The sequence below is a fragment of the Camellia sinensis genome, chromosome 1, assembly GCF_055761805.1.
Source record: "Camellia sinensis isolate YWXY chromosome 1, ASM5576180v1, whole genome shotgun sequence".
NCBI lineage: Eukaryota > Viridiplantae > Streptophyta > Magnoliopsida > Ericales > Theaceae > Camellia > Camellia sinensis.
In genome coordinates, this window is record NC_138961.1 from 197,227,446 (window position 1) to 197,252,719 (window position 25,274).

The window sequence follows — 25,274 nt, forward strand, 5'->3', positions numbered from 1 at the left end:
AAGACAGTTTTGTGAACAGATTTGTAGACAGAATTTTTGTGAACCTGAATTTTTGAAGACAGAATTTTTGAAGACAGTTTTTGAAGACAGTTTCCAAAGACAGATTTTCAGCACAGTTTTTGAACACAGATTTTGAAAGACAGATTTGTGAACAGAAATTTTGAACTCAGGTTTTTGTAGACAGATTTTAAGCACAGTTTGCCCTAAACAAAGACAGATTTTCAACACAGTTTGCCCTAAACAAAGACAGATTTTCAGCACAGATTGCCCTAAACAAAGATTTGGAAACATAGATTTGTCAACAGATTTTGAACCAAGATTTTTTGAACATTGTTTTTTAAGACAAAGTTTTGGGGACATTCAACATCAACATATCCAAAACAAAATAAACATCACCATTCACCATTCACCATTCAACATCACCATTCAACATCACCATCAACATATCCAAAACAAAATAAACTCCATTAACATATCCCACATACTTCAACAAGTTTCACCATTCACCATTGAACATCAACATCAACATTAAATACTTAACAAGTTTCAACAAGTTTCACAATCAAAATACAGCAGCTCAACAAGTTTCACTATTGAACATCAACAGCAACATTAAATAGTTAACAAGTTTGAACAAGTTTCACAATTAAATACTTCAACTTCAATATCAACATCAATGTTAAATACAGCAGCTTAGAGGCATCTCCTATGCATGAAATTTGAAGTGCCTTCCAACTCTTCATGGCCATCCAAACCCTGGAAAAAAAAACAGCACCAACACTATACTTCAGTAGGACAAAATAAGCACCAAAACCAGCATTACAGCAGCACATAATCAGCACGAAAAATAGCATTTTAGCAGCACAAAATCAGCAACAAAAGTACCAAATCAGCAGCAAAAGTACCTCAGTATGCAGCAGCAAATTATTTGTTGGCCGAGAACCTGTCTGTGAGCCTTCAGAATCTTCAAACCCAATGTCATACCCACCTTGAAGTAGTGTCATAAATGTTGGTTGTCCACAATATGCCAAATTGTTTGCCTACAATTCATTCATATTATATTACGATTCATAACAAGATGCAAATGAAAAATTAATTGACAAAACACAAATTACTTGGCGACAAATCTGACTCACATTATATGTGGGATATATTAATGGAGGAGGAATTGTACCACCCATGGCAACGGAATGACGAGGAGGGGGAGCAAGAGGAGGATGAAGAGGAGTAACATTTTCATGAATACTTACATCTCCTCCAATAGATAATGGAGAAGGTCTCACGGTTGGAGCAGCAACAGGTCTTGAAGAACTCAAAAATTGTGCACGGGACTTCTTTTTAAAGCTTGCTTGCAATGCCAGCTCACATGGACCTTTTATCCTTCTTTTGCCCTTACTAGTTGGATGTTTTTTCTTCAATCCTATTGGAATTTGCACAACATGATTGTTGTCTTCATGATTGTTGTCTTTTTGCTCACAGGTTTGAGGTTGATCATTAATACTTACTTCTTTTTCGGGACAAAAATGTGCACTTATCTTGCTTTCAACATGTGCACCTAATGCAGCTACTTGTGAACAACAAAAATCATAACTTTCCTCAGTTTCAGCAGCTCTACATGCTATTGATCTAAATGCGGTCATCAATGTCTTATACCGTGAGGCTTGTTTGAATTTGACGTCTACTTGAATCTCATTCCCTAACTTGTCCGTCACAGCTTCTCCTCTTGCTTGTTTGGTCCACCTCTTCATAATGTATTGTGAAGGAATCTCTTTCAACTTCAATATTTCTCTCATAACCTTCAAACAGTGACTGCACAAAATCCCTTTCCTTTCAAACTTTGAACAACTACAAGCCAAAGAGCCATCCATCTCCATTTTCACTTTCCTTGCATTTTTCCCAATAGCATCAACAACTGTGTATAGGCTACAACCATCAATGTATTCAATTGCTTGTATGTCTGATTCAACAGAAAGAAAATACTCATCTTGAAACTCCTCAAAAATATTTTTAGTGTACACATTACCCATTTGACTCAACATTATGAATGGCGCTCGCACCCTTGGCAACCTTTGGCATAAAGCATATCCAGCTTCTAACTCCTTGTACCGCTTCTCACAAAGTACCCTTTCAAAATGCATGAAGAATTCATTTAAATTAAAATCAGAACGAATGTAATCCTTCAAAAATGCATTAAAAGATTCACTAAGTTGTGTTGTACTCATTCCCGCAGCCCATGTTGATCTAACATATGGCCAGCCCCATTTTTCCTTCACCCCAAAAATCAACTTCAACCAATGATTGTCATGAGCATCATATGTATCAAGCATTTCCCCCCACTTCATTTCCCATTCATTTTCATCCTCAATATCAAACATGAATCTATTTAATACACCTTTCACCCCTTTATCTTGAAAGAGACAATTACCATGCCTTAATGCATTTTGCATCAAGTGCCAAGTGCACAAACGGTGACTCGTGTCAGGCATGACAATGGGTATGGCCTTAGCCATTGCAGCATCTTGATCGGTAAACAAAGTTTTTGGTGCCTTTTTGGACATAGCCTCTAAAAAAGTTTGAAATAACCATACAAATGTTTCGGCAGTCTCATCATATAACAACGCAGCACCAAAGACAACTGTTTCTCTATGGTGATTAAATCCCACAAAAGATGCAAATGGCCTATGCTCTTTATTTAACTTGTAGGTAGTATCAAATGTAACTACATCACCAAATTGGGCATAATCCATGACCATTTGTGCATCGGCCCAAAACATATTCGTTATTTGCTCTTCATTGTCTAATTGGAAAGCATAAAAAAAAGATGGATTCTCCAAAGATTTTTGTTGAAAGTATTGCAACACATTACCTACTTCCCCATACGCTAAACTTTTTTGTCTTTTGGTTCTCAAGTAATTTTTTTGATCTAATTTCATAAAACCAAGAGACTGCCGCCCTCCAGCTTCCCTACCCATCAGTTCAAAAGACTGCCCTAAACGAAGACCAGACTCTGAGGCTAAGTCTAACTCAATTGCTTGGGTATCTGATATCTTTCTTTGTGATGGCAACATATGGGCACAATCAAGAGATACAAGTTCATGGTTGTGTTTTTCTTTGAAATCAATCACAACAAATTTCCCACTATTGACATCCAATTTAACAAAAAGTCGGGCCTCACAACCAGTCCTAGTTTCAGCTCTAGGGGTTTTTGTCAATGGGTCTCGCTTGTCAACCTTCCGAAATCCCTCTTTGTTGCAAACCAAATTTCTAGAAATAATTTGTTTTGTTAACTTGTTCTTCTTACAATATTCCCTTCTTATGCTAAATCCCATTCTTCCTCCATATGCATTATAAAAATCGTACGCACTTTCTTCCGAATCAAAGGTCATTCCTACTTTTGGCTTCCAACCACAATCATTGTCAGGTTCCATATCCATATAAAAACGCAACTGAAAAGTAGAGGCAATCAAATGGGAGAACAATAATTAGAAACATTACTTAAATGAACTTATAGCTTCATTCAACCACAATCATTTTTTTTATTGTTCTTCATTACCTCCAATTACAAAGAAGTGCAGGTCTTGAATGAACTTATAGACAACAATATGTCAATGGTTTAGGTGATTTTTATATCTTCCTTGTATTAATCTGTTGTTTCAGGAGTCAAAAACTTAGGGAGATGGATTACAGAACATAAGTCATTCTCTTGGTTATTGAGGTTAATGAAGTAGATAGTGGAAGTCTTGTGACATGTTCCACTCACAACAGAACAATGACAGCAAACAAATTCAAGCCTAACTAGTCCTTCCTAACTAGTTAATGTACTGTTCCCATTAATTATTATCAAAACCTAACTAGTTTTAGATGAATCATGGCTGAGCTCTAGTGTTGTTCTTTTTTTGGCCTGAAACATGATTTTTTTTTTAATTTTTTTATTAGGCTTTCCCTGGCTTAACAAGAATTTGATATTGGATGTGTATCTTTGGGTGCTTAATGTTGGCTCAATTTTCACTTTTTTTCCTTTTTTTTTTTCAATGCTAGCCTTCCTAGCTTTAAGTTTGTGATATTGTTCATGTGGGGTATTCAGGCCTGTGTTGAATGGAACTATTATCAGGTTTTCGTCTTTAGACATTTAAATTTGTGAAGGGTTTCATCTTGTATTATTAATTACTTAACAAATCCTTCTGCAAACTTCGTAGTTTTTAGTGGCTAAATTGTCTACTATGCTATATGTTATGTTATGTTATCGGCTTTTGGGAAATTTGTGCATAGGTTAGAATCAATGATCTGTTGAGATTGAATTCCTAGAGTCTTAAACCAGGATCACTAGTTGAAAATGTAATGGACTTATTATTTGCAAACTCAGCGTGGAAAAGTTCTGGCCTAATCTAGCAGATTAGTCGAAAAACACTGTGAAGCAGTTATGGAAATCATTTTCAGCTCCAGTTACTTATGATTACAAGATGAAGACAGTGGTGTAGTCTGTGTGCAGTGCCTTTGGGAGACATCAATTCTGGCTTCCTCCAAAGCAATGATCTTAAACCAAAGTTGATTCTGTAATTTTTTTCCACTCAACCAACTCTTTTATATTAGGCAATTAGATGAGTTATGAGTTTTCTTTTTTCCCCAAAGTAATTTACTTGTGTGATTTAGTGATCTACAGACTGCAGTATAGAAAAGAAGCATACAAAATCGGCAAGGCTGTTTTAATACAATGTACTAGGATCTCATAGCATTTGTTTAAACAAATTCAAGCAAATGAACAACACTAGAGCTCAGCCATGACAAACAATGTTCCTTAATGTTCCTTAATAACAATGTTCCTTAAAAACATAATCAGTTTTTAATCATTTTTTTTACTCCACAGGAAGTTCCTTAATGTTCCTTAATAACAATGTTGCCCAGCCATGACAAAGATTACCTTCAGTTGATGACGAAATGGAGCTCTGGTTCGCCGGAGTTTGGTTCACCGTCGATCGTTCAAGTTGATTTGCCGTCGACTTCGCCAATCGCCAGAGCTTGGAAGAAGGAGGGAAAACGAGCTTCGAAGAGGAGGGAAAATGGAATGGGAGGGAAGCTTTGTGCTGGCACCGCCGATCGTTCAAGTTGATTTGCCGTCGACTTCGCCAATCGCCAGAGCTTGGAAGGAGGGAAACAGAGCTTCGAAGAGGAGGGAAAATGGAATGGGAGGGAAGCTTTGTGCTGGGTCTGTAAACAAAATTTCAAATTTGTTTTTTTTTTTTTTTTTTTTTTCTCAACTGTAGATCTTAAAAGGGCCACGTGGCCAAATCGTGACCCTTGACCGGAGAACAGGAGGGAGCTTTGGCTGGAGAGGATCCTTGCTCTCAAAATAGTGCACACCAAGTTTCTAAGGATTTAAAAAAATATTGGTAAAAGTAAAATTGCATATAAATTACCTTAAATATGAGATTTAGGATTTAATAAATTAAATGTCCAAAATAATATAATTTATTGAAATATAAAAATATCTTATAGATTAATTAAAGTATAAATATTTAAAAGATAATTTTTTAATAAATTCTGAAATTTTAGTATTCAGAGGTATTAGTGTAATTTTTAAAAAAATGAGGGATCACGTGTCCTGCCTTCATCAAACCCGTAACACAATTTCAACTTTAAAATCATTTTTTTTTATAAAGATAATATTTGAAAAAATTATGTAATTAAAATGTAATTTTAAAACTATATTTCTTTTGAGTTCCACCGACAACTCTATTAGTTTTTTTTTTTTTTATAAATTTTTTATTTTTTTGTTAAATTTCATTTTGGTTGTTCGAATTTTGCACTTGGTGTTGTTTCATCTAAGGTGTAAATGGCATATAATGAAAGGATAAAATAGTAAAAAAATTATAAGTATAGAGTTTAAATTATTTAAATTAAAAGTATAAAAATTAAAGTGATACTTTGTTAAAATTACAAAGAATGTAATTTATCCAAAATAAAATTTCAACATTGAGAGTTTTATTAATTTTTAACGATAAATTACAAATGGGTAAATTACAGTGACATCTACGGAAATTTTTATTTAATACAGATTCTTTTCTCACGTTTGAAAAATTACACTTACCTCCTATAAGATTAAAATGACATATTTGCCCTTAGTCTTTATATATATAAAATAATAAAATAATGCTAATATTTTGTTGATGCTATTTCAAGAGAAATAATAATCATCTTCTTTGGTTTAACTCACACAATTTTTTTTTAATTTTTTGCATTTTTTTATTTAAGTAAATTTAAAATAATGCTGATTTTTTAAAATATTTAAGTAAATTTTTATTTTTTATTTTTTATTTTTTAGATGCACATAATCTATATATATTTAAGAAATATAATATTTTGTGATTTTTTTTTAAATTCACCAAATACAACAAAATTATAAAAATTCAAAAATTCAGTACTATTGTAATAAATGTGAATGACAGTATTTGGTAATACTATAATAAATGTGTGTGAATAAACGAGAAAGTAAAATGATGGTGAAAATAAATATTAAAAGTTCTATTCATGTATAAAAATTTATACAAAAAATATCATAAAAATATTATGATAGCGATGTTATTGTAAATATAAATCATATTTATAGATGTTTTATTTTAAAGTGAAAAGTCACAATTAAACTATATCATCGTGTTTGAAAATTCTATATAAAATTTATATTTGTATATGACTTAATAAGAATATGTTTAGGTAGAATTTAATTATGAAAAGTTGTAGAATGTTGTCATGATGATAGGAAGAAGAAATGATAAGAAAAAGGATAAAATGGTCATTTAGAAAATTTTGAGGCATTCAAGGGTAATTTTTAATGAAGATTACAAATCTCAGGGAGAGAAATGTTATTTTTCAAACGTGAATGGATAATCTATATTAAACAGAAACCTCAAGGAGTGTCAGTGTACTTTCCCCATTACAAATATATACACTGAGATTTGTTTAAAATGCATATCACCCTTTTGTTATGAAAGCTACAAATACCCCGTTGCTAGAATCTTTTACTTGGGGTTGTTTTGGGTTTGACTTATTTTAACTTTTTTACTTATTACGAAAAGATGTACAAAAAAATAGTGATGTGATGTTATATAAATACGTCAATAAACAACTTATTTGGAATGTCCCCAAAAGAGTCCTAATAACAGAATTTTTTTTAATTACTCTCTTATACAATCATAAAATTATCTTAATTATTAATTGAAGTATATTTATAACATTAAAAATTGTTAATTAACTTATATGCTCGAGACATAATTCTAAAATTATATGAGCAATTCATATTTAAAGCAAATTTTAGATAATGTATTTATAATTTGTCCAAATAATAACTAATGTTGAGAGACTTTGATCATCTCCATTATATATTTGTAAAAGAAGAATTTCATTATATATTTGATAGTTATGAAATAAGAATGCATATTTATAATTATTATTTTAAATTAAGAAAAGATCACTAAACTTATTATTGGATAATCTAATAAAACTTCTTCATTACAAACTTGTAAGGGCTAATTACATCAATAGACTTTATTGTTTTTTCAAAATTTCAATTTGGTTCTTATACTTTGAATTTCGTCAATTTCATTCTTATGCTTTTTTTTTTTTTTTACCTTCTTCCACTTTGATCCTTTTTGCTTTATAATATTGACCCTAAGATTTTAATTATTATATTTTTGTCTCTTAGGCCCTGTTTGTTTGACCGCATGAGTGGCTGGACTGGAGTAGGATGGCTGTGGGTCTCATCTACAACATGTTTGGTGATGATTTGAAAGAGCCACTTGATAGTATGAGCAGCTTACTAATCCTCCTCAGTAGAGAGATTAACTTGGTTAGGAAAAACATGGAATTAGGAAAGCAGTGAGGGGATTGGGTTTACATGGTCGTCCGCCTGAACATCTTCCTAGACATTTAGTCGGTTGACCAAAACAATGTTTTTTTTTTTTTTTTTTTTTTTTTTTTTTTTTTGTGTGTGTGTGTGGGTGGGGGGGGGGGAGGGCAATTGCAACCTGTTAAAAGAAAAATTTATATTTGTTTTAGATATTTTTTAATATAAAAATTATTTTTTTAGATTTAAAAAGAAAATTTAATAATCCCATCACTAACCATTTTCAACCCTATATTATCAAAACAAACACACTTTCACCTAATCTCCTCACTAGCAATTCACACATTAACAATCTCTTCACTAACAATTCTATCTAATCTAATCCGCTAAACAAACGTGGCCTTAATTTTTGTTATATTATAAAAATATCTTTTATTTTATTTTTTCGTTTTTCTAGTGGTATTAATTCAAAAGATTCCTTTGGAGAGTTCCTCTATAAGGATAAAAATAATTACTTGTTCTGATTTCTTGCTTGTTTTCTACAATAACTAATTGCTTATATCTATCCAATAGTAGATGTCGAATTTCGTGTATAAATTCTAGTTAATTTTTCTTAAATTTTTTATTAAATTCTTTTTTAATGACCTGATTATAGTATTATTTTGTACAATTATCATTTGTAGTAAAGTACTATTATTTAAATTATCTAATTCAACTTTTTCAATATATTTAATGCTTATATATTTATATTAACAAGACTAAGAAAACAAGTTCAATACAAATTTTAAACACACACAATTTTACAAGAATGTAATAATTTATAGGGATTTTATAATTATACTAATAAGAAAATAGGACTTTATAATAATTAATATAGCTTTTTGATTTATAGTTTATTTTTATACTTCCTGTAAGTACTAAATTGATTTAGAATTGAATATTGATGGACTTTGGCCTATTTTGAAAAGTTGGTTAAAAGTTTACTTTTTAACTTTTTTAAATTTTTAAATCACAACCGCTCTTTACTTTTTTTGTGCTTTTTTTTAAAAAAGTTTAAAAAGTCAAAAAATTAAATTTTAGCCTACTTCTCAAAAAATCCAGTAATTGGTACAATTACAATTATAGGAAATAAAATAAAACAGGTGTCAAATTTGAGGGAACATAGCTATAATACACCTAGCATGTAATTTGTAATGAAGAATGTACGAGCACGAAATAAACTTTACTCGTATAATCCTGATGATCAAGCTTGAGCTCCTCCAAACGTCGTCGTATCACCTGAAAACACAAACACGAGCTAGCCGGTGGGCGTGTGCCATAAACCCCTTCGATGCCTAAGTTAGCAAATAGACTAAGGATGCAAAAGCTCTGTGAATTCGGGAGTCAAAATTGCAATACCTGAGATTAGGGTTTAACCTAAGCTTTTGTAGATTCTGTATGGCATAATCCTAGTAGGACTCTAACTCTCCTTTGTAAAATCCTCCTAGGAATCACATTCCTAAAGGATAATGCTTATCCTTTTGACACCCTCCTTATTGCAAAAGCCCTTCGATGGGCGTGTGCCGGAAACCCCTTTGATGCCTAAGTCAGCAAATAGACTGAGGATGCAAAAGCTCTGTGAATTCGGGAGTCAAAATTGCAATACCTGAGATTAGGGTTTAACCTAAGCTTTTGTAGATTCTGTATGGCACAATCCTAGTAGGAGTCTAACTCTACTTTGTAAAATCCTCATAGGAATCACATTCCCAAAGGATAATGCTTATCCTTTTGACACCCTCTTTACTACAAGCCAAGTGAGATAGTACAACTCTTTACCCGGTTTCCACCGTGCAACCGGACCACTTTGTCTCTATCTACCACTAGTTTAGCCGTGCAACATGAAGCACCGTGCACAACTTGCCCAGTGCGCCACCATACTGACATTGTACAGCTTGTCGTCTAGCTTGGTCAAACCTCTACTCTCAGTCCATTTGATCGCCTTCCTTGTAGCTCGGTCAAAGCGGTTCTATCAAACTCATTTGGCTGGTTTTGTCCACTGTTTGGCCCACGCTAGGTCCTTCCCAAGCATAGTTTGGCTCATTACGAGGCCTAAGCCTCAAATTCACTTTTATCTAGCTCGGCTTTGTCTACACAAATTACCTTCTTAATTTCCATTTAATTTCATTTACACTGTATGATTGGGATTACTCTCTAGAACCTAGCAATGTCACTCCTTTCTGTTGAACTAATGAAGTTGTTTAGTCGCAAAATTCTCTCGGTCCGCAGCGGTCTCATCAGCTGTACAACACGTTCACCAACCACTCCGATACGTCTCCTTTTTTGGGACATGTGGCTAGCCCCTATTACGCCTGTACATCTGCTCCAGTCGTCATGCACTTTTTCTCGAAATTTGAATCATCGCGCTTTTTCGCCTTCGATGTATGTATAACCTTTTCATATTCATTGTAGGTTACACTGTTCATTTTCTTTCATCTACAACTCCAAAACCAGAGCCCCAATCCTTCAAATTCCTGCATTTCAGCCTTAGATCGAGGCACAACCGCTGCAGTAAGGGGCTCACAATCGTACGAAGATATTTCTTTGCCAATTGGAATCTAATTAAGGGCTCCAAATCTGTAAGTTTTCCAAATCCTTCCTATACTTCCAATAGCTGTTATTTGTTCTTCATGTTCTTGGCATTTCCATTCAATTTAATCACTATCAATGCCCATGAATAGCATGATAGCACTTAAAACCACTGAAATTTAAATAAAATGAATTTTGGAACAAGGCTTGGATCTCTGATAACCCTTAAAATTCCATATTGTGAGATGATGAACACCAAGCGATTGGGGCCAAAACCAATCAAAGATTGTAATTTTGATCCAAAATCACACTGGAACCATTGTACTGCTGGATAGCTAGTTGAGCTAAACTGTGGCACAACCAGCTGAAAAACATTGCATATCACCTAAACCGAGCTAAAACCTTACCCTTAATTGGAACCGACCTAAAACCTTGCTCGTTTTTGTCACAACCCAACCCCAATGCTTGGGCTGGATTCACAACTAGCTAAATTTTAAAGCTACCAAGGTTTTAATTTTAGATTTAACAAGTTAAATAATGCAGTGGGATAAAATAAATAAAAAAAAGTGCATATAAATATCTAAGGCATACATGAGAACTTTTATTGATGTAACATGAGTTAGTTAATAATTACAAGTAAACAATAAAAATTAAAAAAAACTAAAAAAAAACCCGATATTCAACTTAAGTTGGGATCTCGATTAAAGGGTTAAAATAATTCCTCCTTAGGTTTCTTCACCTGAAAAGGGGTTTAACAGCTATAAACACATGGCAGAGTGATGAATATTATACTAAGAGTATAAGGGTACACAAATCACCATAGATAATTATTTAGGTTAAACAGTGAATAGTTTGGTTTGAATAAATCAATTATTTTAAATAAAAAACATATAATATTGAAATCATATAAGCGAAATAACCATAACCACAGTACAGAATAGAACATAGGGTCAATGGATCCTTGATAGACAAAGGGTCACAAGGTGACTAATTAGACAGTCAATGGTGATTTAAGTCCCCTAAGGCGTGAGACCGTTAGAGGGTCACTAAAGTGACTAATCAGAGGGCTAAAGTTTTATTTAAGTACCTCAAGGCATGGGACCTCTGTGGTGGTACTTAAAAAATAATTATTCAAAAACACATTTAATAAATAGTTATATCCATGGGTTTCCATTTTTAAGCGAATAGGATTCATAAAATAAATGACATAATTGTGATGCTAATATAATTTAAAAGCATGATTTGCTTAAAATAATAAAAAAATAATTTTATGGTTACTCAATGTATAATATAACTCACCTTAAAGTTGATCCCTACTATATACTTTCTATTTCCTCCGACTCCCTCTGAGCTTTTCTTCATTGCTTACTTATTTCTTATGATTTCTTGTTTTTGTTGCCTTAACTTGCTACTCCTCATGCCCTTATATACACCCTCAATGTGATGACTCACCCCTTGCTTGGTAATGAGGCTTCTATGGGTGGCTTCCAAGGCGTTGTCCAGCAAATGCCTTTCTTATCCTATTTACACTACACTTGGATGATTCTTACTACATTGTTGAATGTTTTCCTATTTATATTTTGGCCCCAATCAAATACGGTAATTCCATTATTAATTTGATTTTGATAAAACACAATGACCCCTAATTTCAAATTAAATTCTATTTTAGCGCATATAACTATTAAATTAAATCTATTATTATTATTACTTTATTTATATTTATTTATTTATTAATGTGGTCTTAAAATTAATTAAGCATTTGTGGTGTCATATCACAATTTCTGTGGCCGAGCTAAAACCTTGCTTAGACCTTGGACCGAGCTAAACCTTGCTTGTTCAAGAAGCCCATCTAACACATCCAACTCAATGACCAAGCTCACCATTTGCACGCTTTCCCAATTGAGCAACCTGCTTAGAGTCTTATTACTTTGTACTTGATTTGCACCATTGTTTTAGCTCGATCAATACTTGAGCATAACACAATTCATTTTCGACCGTGCAGACTGAACTAGGATTTGACATGCACACCATCACTATTGCCCTTTGGAGACACCATTCAACCGAGAAAACACCTACCAATTTGCAGTCATGTTGCGAAGCCGATCAAACCTACTAAGTTATTAACTTAAAATCTACACCCATGGGCAAGTATCGCTTCATGGTGAGCTCACCTGGCACCATAACCGAATTCCTCAAACGCTATAGCATTCCAAACATTGTACACTTGGAACTGGCCAAACAGGACACATTGCCCTATAGGGCGACAAACGAACTAAGCTATTCATGAATAGTTCGAGCTCAGCTCGTGTAAAGCTCGTTTCAGTTCAACTCATTTATTAAATGAACAAGCTCGAGCTCGATTTTTAGGCTCGTTTATTAATCGAGCAGAGCTCGAGTAACCCTAAGCTCGGCTCGATAAGGCTCGTGAAAATAAAAATAAAAAAATAAATATTTATTTTTAATAATATATTAAATAAATTTTCAATAATCAATTTTATTTTTTTATTTATGTTTGGTGTTTGTGTAAATTTACATATTTGTTTGATGAAATTTATTATTAATATAAGAATTATTATATATGTTACTCATAATTTGGTATATTTTTTTGTAATCTTAATAAGTAAATTAATTTAAATTTAATTTTTTATCAAGCTCGAGGTCAGGCTCGGGCTCGGGCTCGAACTCAGCTCGTTTATGTAATCAAGCGAGCTCGAGTTCAACAAATATTTGATGAGTCGAGCTCGAGCTCGATTTTTGAAGCTCGATTAGTGCTTGGCTCGAGCTTGAGCTCAACTAATTCTTAATAAACGGGTTTGAACATTCAAAATCTCGACTCAGCTTGGGTCGTTTGAAGCCCTACGGCCATGGGACCGAGAATGGTTTTGTCTTTTCACCATGATATCCATAGTGGAGGGCAGATTATGCTTTTTGGTCCAGCCCCTAGTATGCAAATTCCTTAGGCAGACCAAACTTTACCCAACACAACTCTCCACAAACACCTACCACATATTAAATGGCATAGCCGAGCTAAACTGCCGCTTAGGCCTCAATTTAGGCCTGGCTGAGCTATTTCCCCAATACACCCTTGACTAGGTAGATGATGGCTGGTGTTATTATTTGAAAGTAAAAAGAGGCCGCGAGAAGATTGTGACGACCTCGCCATGTGTAATATTTTACATTTAGTTAATCATGGTGATTTAGATTTTAATTAGTTACTATTTAGATTTAATTGTGGAATTGATGAACATCATTTGGTCTGATTTGTATATGATTTTATAAAAGAGTTATTTCGGAATTAGAAATAGAAAGCCTAAATAGCTTAAGAAGGTGAAATTGATGAATTAAACCAGTTTAATTTCGAGTATTGGACTATATGGGAGTTTAATTAAATATTCGATTCAGTTTAGTAAAATTAAGATTTGGCTAATTGGATTCGAGTTGGAGTTAATTAAATTATGAGGATTGGGAATTGTGGTTATCCTGAATTAAATTTACTTATGAGGTGCCCAATTTGAATATGAATTTATTGATGGAAATTTTGTGTTTGATCAGAAATTGAAGGCCTAAATGATTTGGGAAATCAAAATTAATGATGGTAATAAGTGTAATTTGGTATTTGGAGCCTTTGAGAGTTTGATTAAAAATCTGATTCAAATTGATAAATTTAAATATAATTAATTGGGCCTTAATTAAAGTCAAATTAGATTGATTAAATTATGTAGGATTTGTAATTGGTTATAATTAATTTAATTATGTGCTAATCAAGGTTAAATAAGATTAAATGATTAATTAAATTAAGATGTAATCAATATACTAAATTATTCCTAATTAAATTATAATACAAGATGAGGTGTTGGTGTATTCTAGCAGCTTTGAGGCAACCAATGTATATATATATATATATATATATCAATATATGAGTTCATGGGTGTGTGCTGGAAGCAAAAGAATAATTGAAAGAGAGAGAGAGAGAGATGTGCTAGAAAATGGAACTCAAGAAGAAGAAGAAATAAGGAAGGAAAAGCTAAGAAAGGCATGGAATTGAAGGGAATCAACTTCATTCTTATACAATTCATAAGTCGTCAATAGCAAATCAATAGGGTGGGGATTTACTTCCTTAGTTCCATACAAAATAAAAAGTCATTTATCTTCAGAAGTCAAAGACAACTCACTTAGTCATATGATTAATATTTACTTATCATACTCACTGGTACACCTTAATGATCCATATCACAGGCATTGAGTTAAATTTCTAGTACAACATTTTCAAATAATATAGATCCTCTGAATGATGAAGAAACACTCATCATCTAATCTTAATTCCAATGTTTAACTCATTTTATAACCAAATGGGTCAAAATGAATGAATGGGTCCTGAATCAATCATACAGACATTTTGCTAACAAATAGTAAAGGCTTTTGAAATAACAGTCTCATTCTAATTATCTTAACAACCTTATATTAAGTTCCAAATGTCTAAGGGATTCATTCTAACTCAAGACTACTTGCATTTACTAAACATGTCTTATTGATCTTTCTGACCATGAATTTCCAAATACATTCTTGGATTCCTTTGTTGACTAGCATTGCATGGGCATGGACAATTTACGATTCATCATTTCCATACTCATTCAAATTCTCTTGTATATATATATATATATATTAACTTATTTCAACCGTCAAGTGGTATTGACGCTATTATCAAATTATTTTTAAAACTAAACTGTTGTCTTTCTCAATCCTTGGCAAATTAGTTAATTCAATTTTTTTTTTCAACGTTGACAATGCAACTTGAGTAAATAGAATTGTTCTTCTTCTACTATTAAATAGACCAATCCTCATTGGTTTAACTCTTAGTCACATTTCACTAATTCCAGCAATTTCGGTCAAGTTTTAAATGTTCAAGTAAATGGATCCCAAATTTATCAAACTTTAGGTAGGGGAATTCACATTACCAAAACATGTATGATATAATAAACCCAAAATTCTATACATATGTGTAGACACTCCATTTTTGACCGTCCTCAAGACTTAGACGTCATCGTTTACGCACGCGATGATTGTGCTTGTTTGTGTTCGTTTTGAGCGTCCGAAGTCCTCGGCGGAATGCCCTGTCTTTGAGCCTTTGAACCTTGTTCTTTCTCTACCTTGTTTTGGACCAAAACTTGGTGTTTGGACTTATTGGTGACCTGTCGGTCACCCCCCAAGGCTGTCAGCCATGGGTTGTGCCTGTCGGCTATGGATGTGGCCGATCGACCACCAGTGGTGGTCGGTCGGCTACCAGTGGTAGCCAACGGCCACCAGTCTCTTTTTCCAGATATTTATTGACAGCTGTGTCAGCTGTTGCATACTAAGCTGCATCTTTATGCACGTGTATGGTAGGATGTATCTAAGCTCAAGGGGTGTGTTTCTATAAATAGGGGGTTTCTTTCCCCATTTTTGAAGGTTAGCATTTTTAGAACAAAAATCTCTCTCTCTAGAATTCTCGCTATTTCTTGTTATTTTGCATACACTTGTCTAGTTTTTCTTAGCTTTTGCGCATCAACCCTTAACCAAACATTCTCACCTTTGGGCTGAGATAACTTGGGGCCTTGTTTGAGCTCTAGAAGGAGGTTTGAGCTTGAATTTGTGGCTGTTTTGTGCTATGCTTCAAAGGTATAGAACTTACCTTTGTCACGACCCAAACTCGCCCCTATGGGTTTAGCACCGTAACCGGCCAGTAATCCAAGATTACCGAAGGCCTGCTTAACAGTAATACAGTAAAACAGAGTACAGGGGCATGGCGGAAGCCAAAACAGTAAATAAACAGTGTCCAATGAGCTGTGACAGTCTGTATGTGTAGACACCCCATTTTTGACCGTCCTCAAGACTTGGACGTCACCGTTTGAACACTCGGTGATCATCCATGATTGTGTTCGTTTGGAGTTCCCGGAGGTCTCGGCTCGCGCGCCTTGCCTCAGGATCCCCGAACTCGACTGTTTAGTGTCTGGTTTTGCACCAAACACTTTTGTTTTGCCTTAGGGGGGGGGGAATGCCTTGTGAGACATCCCCATACACCACCGGCAGTGGCTGGAGGCCACCGGCTGGTCTTTTTCTTCCATCGGCAATTTTGTTTGCCGGTCGGCACACTTTATTGCCGATCGGCATAATATGTTGCCGGTCGGCACTGTTTTTTTGCCGGAATAGCTTTTTTGGGCAGCCGACCACTGTTCCTCCACTTTATGGAGATATTTTGTGCCAGCTGTGATAGCTGGCACCAACTCCTTTCCCCTCCATACACGTGTATGGAGGGATTTCCCTCTAGCCAAGCTTGTTGAATAAGCTTTGCAAGAGGGATCCTTATAAGAGAGAGGCTTGCCTCTTGGTTCTAGGTTAGAAAAAGAGAAGCAAAATCAGCCTTTAGAGATATAGATACATATTGTCTCTATACCTCTCTCCCTCTCCCTTCTTGTGTGTGTTTCTTGGCCCAAAAGGTGTGTTTTACCTTACTTTTGCACCATTACACACACTATTACACCTTAGTCCGAGATTGAGGGACTTGGGGGAGTTGTTTCTTGAGTTTTGGACTGGTTTTGATCCAAAGAAGGAGGTTAGGCCATTTGTTCTTCAAGGGTTCTTCAAGGGTGAGCATTTTCCCTTTTATTCCCCAAACTTGCATTGGTTTTCTACCTATTTTGTTTATTGTTTTGGCTCTTGTGTATAACATAAAAAAGGCTCATATTTTCCTGCTCTAACACTTTCATTAAGGTCACTTTGTGGTTAGATTGCAAACTCACCCTCTTAGGCCTTGTTTAGCCTATTTTGGTGCCATTTTGATAAGGTTTTGTTCACTTCAGCATTTTGATCTTTTGATCACCAAAAATCAGTGTTTTTTTAGTGTCAAAAAAGTTGGTTTGAAGTCTTGCATAGAGGAGGGACACCCCTCTCCCTTTATGGTTTTGTTTCCTTGCTTTTTGGGCTCAAAAGGATAGCATGTGTGCTTGTTGTTTCTTGGCTTCATTTCGGTACTTTTTTAGGCATCTTAGGTCATACATAACCTCTGTTTTTGGTCGGATTTGGGCCCTCTTGTATGCTTGTAATACTTGCTTTGTATTGCTCCATCTTGCTTAGAAATACACCCCATGATTAGGCCATGATTTTTGTGTGTGTTGGCTTGGTTCCATGAAGCATTTAGCATTGTTTTTCCATGCTTAAAAATCTGTTGGTTATCAACTTGGTCATGTTTGGCATATTTGTTATGGTTGCTATGCATTTTGGCTTGTGAGCCCTCAAGTATATGAGTCATAAGTGCTTTGGTTGGTCTACTTTGATGAGTGGAGGTTGTTTGCCATGCCATTTTAGTCCAAAAATCATGCCTACATGTGTGCATGCATGGTCTTTTCCATATCTTGAGGTTGTGTCTTCCTATGCCTAAGAATGAGCCTTGGTGTATTTGTTTCATGGGGCTTATTTTAGTTGCCATATTAGGAGTTTTTGGGGTCATATCTTGCATGCATAAATTCTGTTTTTACTTGTTTTAATCATGCCATGAATGGCCATGTTGGTGGGGGTAAGTTGTCTCCTTTAATGCCTTAGCTTTGGGACCATAAGTTTGCTTGTTAACATGAGTTGATTGTCTATCATTTTAAGCACTTTTGGCCACTGTTTTGAGAAGGGTAAGGGCCTGCCCCCTTTGCCACTTCAAGCCATCTTGCATGCTCGCTCCATGTTTGTTGCATATTTGTTCCATTAAGCTTTGTAGCATATCAATTCCACGGTCAATTTGCTCCATGTTTGCATCATGTTTGTATCTTGTGCGCTTGGTATCATACATTTTGCCATGATAATTGCATATTGCTTGTTGTGTTTTATATCTTGGTGGCATGACACATTTGAGGCTTGTGAGCATCACATGCATTTCATTTACTTGGTTTGGGGTGTCAAACTAAGTGTGGGAATCAAGGACCATTCATACTCCAAGTGATGTAATGTGCCTTGATCCCCGGTCATCGGGACCTTTGACTCCAACTTGATAAGGCCCCGGTTTTCATGTTGTTCGTTGCATGCATTTTCATATCAAGTGGCAAATTCGGTCCTTTGACCCACCATGTACCATTGACGGTTCAAGGATTGAAAGTCATGCTTCTTTGAGTCCAAAATATGATAAGAAGTAGGACCATGCTTACATGTGTCCAAAAACTCCATACTATGCATTGCCCGTCCTCTGTTCGCTGTCAGATTGTCTGTTGCAGGAAGTTTCTGCCGACCGGCAGAATTTAGTGCCGACCGGCACTATCTGAAGTGCCGATGAATCTGATAAAGTGCCGACGGGAATCTTGGAGTGCCGGTGGCAATTCTGTCTGGCCGGTGGTGCTCTCCAGGATGCAAAGAGCTTGTTCCAGTACTTTGGAAATTTTCAGAAAGACAAGGCAGTACAAACAGAGGCGACTAGAGTATAGTACGGGTTTTCCGGGCAGGACGGATTCGAGCATGCATCATCTGCGCGCCCCGAGGCAGAGGCTGTGGCCACCCTCTTCATTCTTTTGCTTCCTTTTTTTAATTATTTAGGAAATTTTGTAATAATTTTATTTATTTATTGTTTTGGGACTGTAATATTAATTCGAACCCTCTGAGTGAGGGAGACATGTAATAAGTGTGGGTGAGTGTGTGTATGTCTTCCAATCCCCATTTCTTTCTTCCCTTTTATTTACCAGCTTATGATGGTAGATTAGGGCATTTTTTGAAATTAGCATACCTTATGATATGCATGCGTGCATTCATGCATCTGTTAACATGCACCGGGCTCGGTACATCATGCTAACCGCATTCGTATTTTCAAATTCCAAAATTGAATACATGAATTAGTTGGTTGCATATCGTATGCCATGTCTAGGTTAACCGAGCCTAACTAGGATTGCACCTTGTATGTCTTGCATTAGGCAAAATAACATGAACTAGGACACGCACATTTGCTAACTAGTTTATTGTTTTGGCACGGAGTACAATGTAAGTGGTTATGCTTTAGCATCCAACATGCGTGTGAATGTTGCCATAAGAGTATGCTTGCCATGCGGCTAAGTGTTTACATGAGATAAATTGCTTGAATGCCTGTGGATGGAGGTTGAATTACCTAAATTGGAATAATGCATTAAAACTGCGAGTTTTAAGTCCACTAGATAGTGGCAAAATCATCTTTTCTAAAAGCCCACTTGAGGGTGGCAAAATCTGCATTTTAGCCTACTTGCGAGTAGCAAACCATTTTCAAAACAAACATGAAATGTTTTGTTCCAATTTGGGTGATTTGGTCTATACTTGTTTGCTGCGCGCACAACATAGTAATTCTAGGCTAATAACCGGAATAAGAATGCATAAACGTTTTCAAAATTGGATATCACGGTTAGTAGAGGCCGGTCTTCGGACCGGGCGAAAGGGGGTGCTCATAGCTGACCTTCCCCGATCGTACCCAAGCTCCCGAGCCGAGACAACTCCGGTGATGACGGACGTGTGGCCTTCGGCACCGAGTCAGGGTTTCCTAAATTTCCCCATTTTAAAATATTTAGGTGGCGACTCTGTATCTGGCAAAGCAGTCCATGTTTGGCACTACTTTTCGAAAAATCTGCTTTTCTCAAAACGATTTGCCAGATTTGGACTCTTTGGTTCAGATTAAGAACCGTGACACAAATCGAGAGTCCGAGCTGTAGCGAGGGTCCCTCCGCGGGCTTGTTACAGTTTCTGGCGACTCCGCTGGGGACTTTAGAGAGCTTGACTCAAACTCGTGATATCCTGTTTTGATTTCGCTTATGTGTTTCTTTGCATTGCATGTGCATTGGTGCGCCTAGGAACACAGTGTTTGCCATCTGCCATTCCTGAACGGTTTGCCGGAGGCTTGTCTTGTCAAGGCATGTCCATAAGGCTGACCGGCTATGGGCTCTGACAGCATGGGAACACAAACCCCGGTTTACCGGGGCACCCTTTTTTTTTTACCATTCGACCTAGTGCATATTCGGAACCATAGTGACCATTCCAAGCTAGGACAGGTTGCTTACCCGATGCTAAGTTGTTTGAAACCGCTGCGTGCATAGTGAAACCCTAGCTCCTGACAAAATAGGACAGGGAAACCCTACCCCAACATAGGGGTGTTTTGGCTCTCTTTACTTGCTATGTGCTTTCAAAATGTATTTCTGCAGGGAAGTGAACACATCAGTTTGTAAGTTTGGGCATCAGGCCTGAGGGCATCAGTATCAGTTTTAAGAGAATCGGTTATCTGCGGGTATCAGGGTTCAGTATTGGGAATAGAGATTTTGAGAATAGTGATCGGTATCGGGGAACCGTGTGCTCGGCTTATCGACTATGTGTTTTGAAAATCCAACTGTATATTATTTGTTTATTTTATGCTGTTGTGCTGTCCGGTTGTTGGTTTATTTATTGCTTTATTTATCTTTTTGCTAGGTAGTTTAGCATCATTGCGTCTAACCCAGTAGACATTCCCCAAGCACTCTGGATCAGAGGTCGCCGGCTTCATCGATCTGAGGATCTGATAGAAGGACAACCAGTGTAGCATTCTCTACCCCCGGTTACTAAACGGAAAGCAACTAGGCAGAGGATATCAGTTCAGCAGTCGGTACAAAGGGCTTCGTCTACCCCACCTGTGTACAGTAGGGATCAGGATCCCGTTTCACCCACTAAGAGGGAACGCATACCAGCAATTCAACCAGAGCAGAACAGTATGGCTAGCTTAGAGGAGATGGTGCGCCAACTTCAGGAAAGCATGAAAATGATGCAGCAAGATGCTGCCCGACAGGCAGAATTTGCCAGGCAACAGGCTACAGTTATGAGTGAGCAAGCGGATTTAATTGGGAGATTGCAACAGCAAACTGGGGCATCACCTTCGCAGCAAACCCCTCCTCCATTAAGGGTTCCAATACCCGAAGAAACACCAAACGCCCGGAATGTCCAAGAAGATACAGACATCCCAACGGGGCCAGCTCCACCCCCGATTCCGCCTCAACAATCCAAGGCACCCACTCCCATTAATGTATCGGATTCTCCCTTTGAGTCTGAGGTAGACCCCATGACGTTAAAAATGCACAAGCTTGAAAAGCTGTTCAAGAAATCTCAAGGTGCGAAGTCCATTCCAGACATTGGAGATGGGTACATCGACACAGCCGTGACGCTGCCAGATCGATTTAAGATGCCCCAAATTGATCGTTTTGACGGGTCTGAGGATCCCATGGTACACCTGCGACTGTTTTCAGACGTCCTAAGGCCAATGGGCCTCACCAGATTGCAGAAACTATCTTTATTCGGCCGGACCTTGTCAGGTGAGGCGTCCGCATGGTATGCCAAGTTGGGGGACGACGTCAAGAGAAACTGGGACGAGATGGCTGAGGCCTTCATCCTGCAGTACTCGTATAACACACAAATAGAGATCACGACCCGGGATCTCGAGACAACGAGGCAAGAACCCAAGGAAAGCTTCTCAGAGTTTGTAACTAGATGGCGGGCTAAGGCTTCAATGATGACCTTGAGACCCACAGACAAAGACCAGATTCGGATGATTGTGCGCAATCTTCAGCCGAAGCTAATGCAAAAGATGATTGTAGTCCCCTTTCCCACCTTTGCTGATTTGCATGAAATGGGGGTGCAGATCGAGGACGCCTTGAGACAAGGTTTGATTGATAATGATCGGGATCAACCCCGCAGAAATTTCAATCGTAGTACTAATACAGGCCCGAGTGGCGCTACGACTGCCAGGACCTCTGAAGTAAGTATGGTCACCACTAACCCTTCCCCGAGAAATACAGCAGCCACACCATTCTCCGGCGCGTCCGGAAGCAACTCGCAAGCAGCCAAATACCCTCCCAGAAACACCAGAACCTTCGCTCCACTTTATATGCCCCTGTCCAAAGCTTTGGGGGTTTTGATCAGAAAAGGGCATCTGAAGCCCCTAGAGCCGCGGCCCTTGCCTGAAAGACTACCTGCCACCCACAACCCAGCCAAATATTGTGCGTTCCACCAGCAGCATGGTCATGACACTGACCTATGCTTTCGTTTACGTCATGAGATTCAAGATCTCATTGATAATGGGGTGATTCTCCCCCCTGAGAAACCTAATGTTACCACAAATCCTCTCCCCGCACATAACCAAGTTCCACCACCCAAAAGAGTCAACTTCATCTACACTGCGGTCGCATCCTACGATCCCAGTATCTACATCACACCCTCCCACCTGCCTAAACCTAAAGTTTTCCTCCCCGATTGCACCGATTTGTGCATGACGGACATCTCCATAACCCAACCCAAGCCAGTGGTGGTGACCATCGAGAACAGGAAAGGGGTTGTCGAACCAGGGTCCGTGGAGCCTGAGAATGATGTTGGGAATGCTTACAGTCCGAATGACTACATTTCATCGGCGGGCCAGAATAGACCAAATGTCGAATTTCCAGTCGGGGGGGAGCTGTGTGTAATCCGAGGGGACAATTCAGGACAGGGAATGGATGATTTGACAGCCATGGAAAAGGACGTTGTCAAGTCCCAATTTCATGATGACCAAGACTCAGCCATCAACTGGTATGATAATGAAGAATCAGCAGAGGCCACGGGTGGTTAGACGATCAGCCGGATGTAATAGGGGAGTTCCAGTCAGAACAAGGCCCGGCAGGGGCAGGAATGTCAACAACACCCGGGAGTGTCGAAAAGCAGAATACATCGCCGGAGAGCGCCGGTGTCGAGAGTTTCGCTCGGGAATGGAGCATTTTAAGTACAGGGATCAGTGAGCAATCTACTGCATTGACATAGTCAGAACAAGAAAGATTCGAGGATTCTGAAAGGATCAGAAAAGCAAAAGGCCACGTAGGGGTCGAAACCGCCGCAAGTACGGAAATGGAGGATGCTATGAACATAGGGATAAAAGGTACTGTGAGTATCGGGACAGTTGTGCCAGAACCAGACAGATGCTTGTCAGTCGCAGATGGTATGTGGTGGGAAGACGACGATCTATGTCTTGCCCACACGGACGAGGATTGGAAAGGTAACCAACCAGATGATACCTGGTATATCGGCGAAGTCGATCACATGACTAGGAGTGGACGGTATTTCAAGCCTCCACACCTAGATCAGCCAGAGGCGTCTGGGAAAGATAATGAAGCAGAGAAACAAAAGGAGAAGCAACTCGAAGATGAGGCCGTATTGAGACAATTGAAAAAGATACAAGCAGACATCTCCATCTGGGGACTGCTTATGGCTTCTCGAGTACATAGACAAGCTTTCCTTACAGCCATGGACAAGGCCAAGCTGTCCATAGACACCACGCCCGAGCAGCTGGTGGGATTAGTCTTTTCAGGAGGGAATTCCCCAGCATTGAGTTTTTCTGACAAAGAGCTGCCACCCGAGGGTGCAAACCATAACAAGCCGCTCTACATCTCTGTCGAGTGCAGAGATAAATGGATACCTGTGGTACTTGTCGACACGGGATCCGCTATCAATGTCTGCCCGGCAAGGACAGCTTATGCGATTGGTTTGAAAGTCGCGGATTTTATACCAACGGCCCAGGTGATTCGGGCGTATGATAACACAAGCCGGGAGGTAATGGGGACAGTTAAGATTCAAACAAAGGTTGGGCCAGGACAGCACGAGATAGATTTCCATGTCTTGGAGGTTCCTGCAACGTTCAACTTGTTTTTGGGACGGTCGTGGCTGCATCAGGTAAAAGCGGTCTCCTCTACCTTACATCAAGTGGTGAAGTACCCCTATGGGAAGGGAGTAGCCATTGTTTTTGGAAACTCATCAATTCATCCACCACCAGAGGTGTCTACGCTTGTTCTAGAAATTGAGCATGGTATAGAAGATGTGTTCATATCAGGTTTTACCTTGGCCGAGGCTCGGGTTGTACAGAATATCATGGCAGCTAACGAAGGGGTGTATGTCAGTGCCCAAGCAGTTTATCTCATGAACAAACTCCAGCACATCCCCGGGATGGGATTAGGCAAGAGCGGTAGGAAAGGTACCGCAGCATCGACCGAAGTGCCACATAACCCCCATACCTTTGGTTTGGGCTACCTACCCACCAAAGAGGATTGGATAAGGAAAGGAAAGGAAATGGCCGGAAGGGCCAGGGCGAAACAGATGGGGAAGCCCTTTGACTTGATGCACCAACCCATTCGGGGGACCCTGAACGGACGTTTCGTCCGGGAGGGGGAGGACTTTCCGTTCTGTGGCTTCCCGGAGCCGTGGCTCAATGCGGAGAAGAAGCGCGTACCGGGATTTGAAATTTTCTTTGATTTACAGTTACCTGAGGATGACATCGCCGAAGGGCAGGCAGATCTATCGGCTGAGGCCGAACAAAGTAAGGAGGTACAGTCCGAGGACGCTGAAAATGAAATGGGGGCAGCGCTGGCGTGTCTGCTGTCAGATCCTCCGATCGAACAGAGGTGCTTGGGGGATAGCTCCTCGGTATGTGTGATTGGGAATGAAGCGGCTGCGGGCCTACCATCAGCTATTTTGGATGCATCCATCGCACCTTCTCTCATCTGGCAATATGAAGAAGGCTTTTTATCAAGCAGCACCGGGTCAGGTAGTGAGCCGGAATCTGATTCTACCCAATCTTGTACGTCGGAATCAGATTCCAGCTCAACTGAGTCTGAGTCCGGTATTCCCGGGGGTGATAACCCGGATACCACAGTCCTGTCTAGATCGTCTTTTTCGTTTTCTTTTGAGTCTGTTGTAACGGAAGAATCCGACGGCTCGGAAGTATTTAATGAGAACGACGTGGATGTGGTTTCGGAGTATTTTTCTGTGCCTTTGATTTATTGCTTAAATTAGGATTTTCAAAATTTTGATGAAAACGACGAGGAAGAAATTCCTCCGGTTTTGCAACGGTTAATTGATCAAGAGC

At 38.1% G+C, this 25,274-nt stretch overlaps 1 protein-coding gene across 1 annotated transcript; it reads right to left on the minus strand.

Moving 5' to 3' along the window:
* Positions 1 to 577: 577 nt before the first annotated feature.
* Positions 578 to 3,428, minus strand: LOC114278371 (protein FAR1-RELATED SEQUENCE 5-like). The gene is made up of 4 exons (XM_082918668.1): positions 1,137 to 3,428; positions 886 to 1,040; positions 688 to 756; positions 578 to 590 (listed from the first exon to the last, which is right to left on the minus strand). Exons 1-4 carry the CDS (start codon positions 3,426 to 3,428, stop codon positions 578 to 580), a joined length of 2,529 nt encoding a protein of 842 aa, XP_082774794.1.
* Between the last annotated feature and the right edge of the window lie 21,846 nt (positions 3,429 to 25,274).